The sequence below is a fragment of the Limulus polyphemus genome, unplaced genomic scaffold, assembly GCF_000517525.1.
Source record: "Limulus polyphemus unplaced genomic scaffold, Limulus_polyphemus-2.1.2 Scaffold2249, whole genome shotgun sequence".
Classification (NCBI taxonomy): Eukaryota; Metazoa; Arthropoda; class Merostomata; order Xiphosura; family Limulidae; genus Limulus; species Limulus polyphemus.
Genome location: NW_013667859.1, coordinates 146,065 through 154,081, shown reverse-complemented (window position 1 = coordinate 154,081; position 8,017 = coordinate 146,065). Strand labels below are relative to the sequence as shown.

The window sequence follows — 8,017 nt, the reverse complement described above, 5'->3', positions numbered from 1 at the left end:
GTTGGTAAAAGAGTAGTCCAAGAGTTGGCAGTGGGGGGTTATGACTAGTTGCCTTCCCTCTAGTCTTACACTGCTAAATTAGGAACGGCTAGCGCAGATAGCCCTCGTGTAGCTTTGCGCGAAATTCAAAACAAACAATATAACGCTAAAAACCTGGTTTTGATGCTTGTGGTGGTCTTTCTACTTAACAATATACAAATAATCCAAACCTTTGACACCGCTTTGTTCCCCAGGTGATTTTAGTCAGTCTACAGGGAAAATCTATATCTCCAAATATTTCCGAATGAAACTTTAATGGGTCATATTCATTAGTTAGTATCTGAATTGCTTCATTTTACTAAATAGAATTTCTTTGGTAATGAAAGTATTAATTCCAGGTATCATTGAAATACATATATGTATATATTTTAATTTCTAAAATCAAGGGTTAATATTATTTCAAGTTAATCTTGTCTTTGGGGACCTACATCTACATGGTAAACAATATGTTTTGCATATCAATGCATATAGTTCCGAAGTTATGTCTCATTACAAGGAAAAATATAACAAAAAATCCTTTCCTGAAGCTTAATCCACCCTGATAAAACACTATTATTTAAAAGATATTTATTTAATAACGAGAAAAGCCACGACGCTTGCTAACATCCGTGAATCCAGAAAAAATAGCATAACTTAACACCCTCTTCCTATCTTGGATGATCTTTCATATCAATTAGTCCTCACAAAAACACGATTTTTTAATTTATTCAAGGTTCATTTATTCACAGAAATTATAAACAAACAGTCTAATGGTTAGAAAGAGAAATATAAAGAATATAAAATTCAATCTCAGCGCAACAGAGAGAAATTAGAATGTCATCATAATTATAATTCAATCAAGTTAATACATGTCATAGTACATTAATTCGTTAAGCTTATGCTTATTTGGGAATAGTCTGTAATAGTGCGTATACTTTGATGTCTTCATACAGCCCTTTCAAGTCTTATGGTTTACGCATCTTTCTTAAGAGATTTCACAGTTATCATGGATAAATCTGGCCGACATAAGAGAGCTCTGACAAACATTGATAATATATTTAACGGGGCGTTTAAATTATTCCTATCTTACGGACTCTTGAGAAATTATTATAAAATTATCAAAATTAATTGAGTTGATAAGTTGTTTGACGACAAACAGTTAAAAACCGTCTATGCTTTTAAGTTTATATTACTCCTGTACTATAGGCACGAGCATTGTACTTGCTGTTCATATGTTATATACCAGGAATTAGAAACACCACCTAGAGTGCACCTGATTTGTTAGTTAGTTTGTTGTTATGGGCAAAGCTACACAATAAGTGGGCTATCTGTGCTCTGCTCAACGCGGGTATTGAAACCTGATTTTTAGTGCTATAATTCCTCAGACTGTGCAAGTACTTTTCTCGCACAATTTATATTGTCACTATAGGCAGAAAAAATATTTTATTGAAAGTACAAAAAGAAAAATAAATATGTTCTTCACCTGAACGACCTCTACTCAACAATAGCATAAACAACTAGGTCAAAAAACCCTAAAGTTCAGGCATAGCCATTCTTAATTTTGAACTTCGAGGCAGTGGTAAGCCAAAAAATCGGTAGCATCTGTCACATAAAGTGGCCACTCTTAACCGCATGAGCACTACGTGGCATAGCAGTTAGTGTGCCGAACTGTGAATTCGAGGTTCTATTGTTGCATCGACTCAAAATGTTATAAGTGTAACAGTTTAATACAATACTTCAGTTAGAATAACCCAAGAGTTAGTAGTGGTTGCTGTTAATTAAATTTATTCCCTCTTATCTATCAGCCCATAATCATGAACAGCAAGCCCCTGCACGAAGATCCAAAAACGAACTTATCCGAACAACTAGTATGTTAGCGAGGTTAGAGGTGGCGGTCACTTTATAATGCATTCACAGCTGAAACCACTAACCCACGGTCGGGCCTCAGAAAAAATAGCATAACTTAACACCCTCTTTCTATGTTGGGTGATCTTTCATATCAAACAGTCCTCGAACAGAATTTCCTGCTTGTTAATATTATTGTATCGCTCTGTTTGACATTATATAAAAGACAAACTTTAACTAGAAAGAAGTGGTTTTAACATCAAATTTATAAATCAGACTTACTACACAGTGTTTATGCTAGTTTTAGCCACGTTCTCAAGTTCACTAACGCCCCACCTGTTAATTACTTTAACACCTATTTGATTATAAATTTCGACTTTGAAACACAAAGTCACCAGGATGTAGAGAATGTTACCAAAGTAGTGTGATGTTTATTTTCTAGCTTTCATGCAAAATTCAATGGCAGTTTTTGTCCTATTCAAGTGATATAAATAATTCACTTATAAACAACTGACTGACATCAAATCTGTATGGTTCTCAGTTACAAGATTATGACATTGACATAATGCATGAAAAAATAAAAAGTTTACTTTTGGTTGTTACTTTTTTTTTCTTTTTTTCTGTTGCATTGTTAATCTTTTTTACATGAAAAACTGTAATGTTGCCAGCCCCTTATAACAACTGATAACGCAAAGTTATTGTTTGTATTTATAAAACATAAAAATAACCTTAACGAACAATTTATGTCACTACTAAAGGACGGCGTAGGTCAATGCTAAATTTTTGAATGGCTAACCATGCATGGCCTATTTTTAGGCCTACCTTAATAATCGTTTGTTTATTTCATTTACCAGAATTATGAAAATCTCGTTGGGATACATGCAACATGCAATTATTAAATATTCAAGAATAAAGTTATAAATAATTCGTAATTAGATTCTTAAGTTAGAACTAATTACTTGACCAAAGCGAGAATATATATATATATATAAATTAAACAATATAAAATATATTTTAAATACTTTTAAAATCTCTTTATTATTGTTAATTTAAGACAAATAAATAAACCACACATATATAAAAGTATAAATACCGGTTTTGTACCTTACAGGATACTCTAAAATAAGCCTCCCTCTGATAAGACCTGATTAACTATGTAAAACTTTCCGCGTTTTTTGACCTTATGTTAAGTAGGTCTTGTTAGATTGAGCCTCATTTTAGAAATTAAAGAGTATCCTGGAAGATACGAAACCAGTATTTCAACTTTTGTACATGTGTATTTTTATTTATTTGTTTTAAATTAACAATAATAAGGTTTTTGAAAATATTTTAAAGTATTTTTAAACTGTTTGATTTTTAACTTTAAAAAGAACTGCCACTTTAACCAAATACAGCAAGAACAGGTGACTGCGCAGCATGCAAGAAATTGGAAAGTAAAATATAAAAGGAAGATAATAATAGACAAGAGAATACGAAGAAAACCGTTAGAGCTTTAACTGTAAAGAAAATGTTATGTACTATAAATAAACGATTATGTTTTCAATGTACAACAATGAACGTTTTACTCCTTTTTTTTTTCACGCTATAAAACCCTTACCTTCATTGTTTCTGGGTCTGTGGCATAGCTGATTGGTTGACAAAACAAACTGTAGTTCGGTGAAAAGTAGGTTACACTACCTCCCTGAAACAAGCATGACACTTGAACCTGGAAATCTTGTTTCTATTGCTAAGTAGTTTTACTAAAATTTGTAAAGTAGCGAGAAATAGCACAAATACAACAACGAATGTTTACACTATCGTTAGAGAAAAAAATGTCCGTATGACGGGTCATACATCAAAACGTATAATTTTTAGCTGGTGCTCAATTGGCATATTGTGGATTAAACTTACAGCACAGTGTATGTGTCGCTTGTTCATACATAAACCTTTCCCTAATTACTAAAAAAAAATAACTTAATGTGATAACACAAAACTATCAAAATTGTATTGATTCTAACTTTATATACTATCTTCAAGTGATATATATCGGGTGGCAAACTGTAAAGCGAAGAGGCTTCAATGTATATTAATTCGGGGTACTTGTTTTTCTTAATTATTACTCCACCCATCGTAATTCGAGATTTTATTAAAAGGCATCTATCTAATAACTTATCGTAACTCAAGGTACAGAACAGATGGTTTTCTTAAGGTGAATCTGTCTAACGACTTACCATAACACAAGGTTCAGAACGGATGGTTTTCTTAAGATGCATCTCTTTCTAATGATTTACCGTAACTCATTGTTCAGAGTGGATGGTTTTCTTAAGGTGCATCTGTCTAATGATTTACAGTAACTCATAGTTCAGAACGGGTTTTTTTCATAAAATGTATCTGTCTAATGATTTACAGTAACTCAAAGTTCAGAACGGGTGGTTTTCGTAAGGTGTATCTGTCTAATGATTACTATAACTCAAGGTTCAGAACGGATGGTTTTCATAAGGTGCATCTGTCTAATGATTTACAAAAACTCAAGGTTGAAAACGGGTGGTTTTCTTAAGGTGCATCTTAAAGTGTAATGATTTACAAAAACTCAAGGTTAAAAACGGGTGGTTTTTTTAAGGTGCACCTTAAAGTGTAATGATTTACAGTAACTCAAGGTTCAGAACGGATAGTTTCATAAGGTGCATCTGTCTAATGATTTACAAAAACTCAAGGTTGAAAACGGGGGGTTTCTTAAGGTGCACCTTAAAGTGTAATGATTTACAGTAACTCAAGGTTCAGAACGGATGGTTTCATAAGGTGCATCTGTCTAATGATTTACAAAAACTCAAGGTTCAGAACGGATGGTTTTCTTAAGATGCATCTCTTTCTAATGATTTACCGTAACTCAAGGTTCAGAGTGGATGGTTTTCTTAAGGTGCATCTGTCTAATGATTTACAGTAACTCATAGTTCAGAACGAGTGGTTTTCATAAGGTGCACCTTAAAGTGTAATGATTTACAAAAACTCAAGGTTCAGAACGGATGTTTTTCTTAAGGTGCATCTGCCTAATGATTTACAAAATCTCAAGGTTGAAAACGGGTGGTTTTCTTAAGGTGTATCTTAAAGTGTAATGATTTACAGTAACTCAAGGTTCAGAACGAATGGTTTTCATAAGGTGCATCTGTCTAATGATTTACAAAAACTCAAGGTTGAAAACGAGTGGTTTTCTTAAGGTGCATCTTAAAGTGTAATGATTTACAAAATCTCAAGGTTGAAAACGGGTGGTTTTCTTAAGGTGCACCTTAAAGTGTAATGATTTACAGTAACTCAAGGTTCAGAACGGATGTTTTTCATAAGGTACATCTGTCTAATGATTTATTGTAACTCTATAGTAATGTGACAGTGTATAGAAGATAGTAAGCCTATTGAAAGCTCTTTGGTCTGTTATCTTTGACTCAAATTAAAGCCGAAGGGTAAAGAAGATGGTAAGATTCTTAATTTGTGTGGGTGTGTATTTTATGTTTGATTAATCTAACTGTCAGTGCCATTCTTTTCCATTTGTAGAACACGCTGGATCATGTTTATCTGAAATACGAAATATAACTAATTTTGTGGTAATTATTGTATAATAGATCAACCAGCAGCAAACATAGCAATTTTTAACACGTCTTTTAGATATTGATTAAATGTCTAAGATCATTATTCAATGATGTTTTATGTAGTTTTCTCGCTGCTGACAAAAGTAGTTCTCCGTATACTTAAAGGAATGTAGCGTTTTGCTATTTTGACTTGGGATATGATCATACCTTCAATTGAGGTAAATTAATTATGATTTAAGCACCAGCAACAAAGGTACATAATGTACGTATTCTACTGTTATCACATCTAATATATCATATAAGTAATATACTATTTCGAACATTTAAAGTGACTTCAGATCTAATCTATTTCCATACATTGTCATTTTTTTCTCTTTTTGAATAATATTACTCGCTGCACGAAACAAGAAACCCAGTATTTCTAAGGCTTTTGAAGATTGAATTTGGAAGTGTAAAGCACAAAAGTTAGTGAACTGATTTTTAATAAGTCAATAGAATATATAGCTGTTTACTATCATAACAAAGGGATGTTTAGATTGGCTTTCACTGGAACATTACAGGTGTGTTTAGGTTGGCTTTTACTGGAACATTACAGGTGTCTTTAAGTTGGTTTTATTAGAACATTACAGGTGCGTTTAGGTTGGCTTTCAGTGGAAAATTACAGGTGTATTTAAGTTGGTTTTATTAGAAAATTGCAGGTGTTTTTAAGTTGGTTTTATTGGAACATTAGAGGTGTGTTTAAGTTGGCTTTCACTGGAACATTACAGGTGTGTTTAAGTTGGTTTTATTAGAACATTACAGGTGTGTTTAAGTTGGTTTTCACTGGAACATTAAGAACAAAATGAAAACATACTTCTCTCACATAAAAATATGTAAATAAATTAATGCATAATAATAAACATTTTTACCTGACCAAGAACAGATTAAAGACCGACGATCACTGTATCTGGATTTAAGGTTTATCCAATAGGCATGATCGGTATTCAAGGATATACATTTCCAATCTCTATCTGCTTTAGTTTTAAACCCAGTTCGACACCTAGTAATATCATATCACTGACAGAATGATTAGGTTCCATAAAACCCTTGGCAACAGGAAGGGCATTTTTAGAATTGATAGATTTATGATTATTGAAACTCTTTCTAGTAATTCTGGGTTCATCCATCTATGTGTGAGATATATATGGTGTTTCGTACAAGAAACCGACTTACAAAGTTTAAATCGGTTTTGATTGAGTTTTTCAGTGAAATTGTCGTTGAGTGGTGTTAGATTTCTTCTCTATCAGTTTCAGATTAGTTATAACTTAAATGTATAAAGATTTATTATTGAATCAGTGTGTTTTTTATAACTGTATACATCATTATAAATTATTTTAACATGAAGGACTTGATTTTAATCTGGGAGAGGAGGTAACGTTTATAGTGGCGATATTGTGATCTGTCAGTTGGATTTTGATATAAGTAGAATACCTTCCTTTCAAGAAAACAGTGACATTTAAGAAGTTCATCTGGATAGGAGAGCAGTCGAATATATATATATTTGCTCGTTTTGTAGAAAGCAGACGGGAAAAAGAAGTATTGAAGTTGTTGAAACAATATACTCCGATTTCTAGAACTGAAAGTATCTATAACAACAGGAATTAATAACAGCTACTTCGGTAACAAATGGTATCATCAAACTCTCGAAAATATCTCTTTACAGTTAACGAAAATCATGTAGAAGTTTTGATGAAATAGCCTAGATCAAGAAACATTTAGCTACACTCATCTCTAAATCCCTGTCTTGAAGAAAAAAGAATTCAGTTTGAACAAAAGACTGAAACTATCCGCTTTAATATAGAAAAGTATGAACATGACCTAATCTAATAAAAACAATGTATGAACATGACCTAATCTAATAAAAACAAAGTATGAACATGACCTAATCTAATAAAAACAAAGTATGAACATGACCTAATCTAATAAAAACACAAATGAATCAAAGTCTGCTACTGCAAATTAAATCTTGACTTGTTTTCATGAAGATGTAACAATAAAAGCGAGTACTCTAACTTTCGATGTAGTGCACATTCTCATAACACTAGCAACAACACTATCCTGTCGACAGAGTAAATAAATACAATAGATGTTTCGAATATCATCAATCTCCCAAACAGATCACCTTCTGAGGCAGAGATCAGCTTTCTTAGTAAAAATTTCATTTCTATCCTACTAACAATAAATGAACCGTGTAATGGACCAGGGGTCGCCAAGTGGTTAATGTACTCAAACTATGAATCCGATGGTTCATGGTTCACAGGCTGTTATCGCGAAGTCGTGCACCAAATTTAGGGGTCGTATGTGCGCTATAAGTGTACTGGACAAACCTCACTCTTCGTTTAGACAAGAGTAGCCCAAGATTTTATTGACAAGTTGCCATTCCTTTAGTTTATCAACTCAAAATTAGGGACAGCTCAGATAGCGCTGTGTGTAGCTTTGCACGAAAATTCTCAAACAAGCAAAACCATGTGACTTACACGAATTTACGGGAATTTCAAACACTGGGAATTCTTTTACCACAACTTTTACCTTCCTGATTACCATAGGCACCTGCT

General features: G+C 32.8%; 1 protein-coding gene across 1 annotated transcript in view; it reads right to left on the bottom strand.

Annotated features, from left to right (window-relative positions):
* The window catches only part of LOC106466404 (elongation of very long chain fatty acids protein AAEL008004-like), a 56,105-nt gene that overhangs the window by 23,188 nt on the left and 24,900 nt on the right, over window positions 1-8,017 (bottom strand). Inside the window, exon 4 of the mRNA XM_013926691.2 lies at window positions 3,461-3,544. Within this exon, the coding sequence (XP_013782145.2) occupies window positions 3,461-3,544 (84 nt within the window). The remainder of the gene's footprint in view (window positions 1-3,460; window positions 3,545-8,017) is intronic.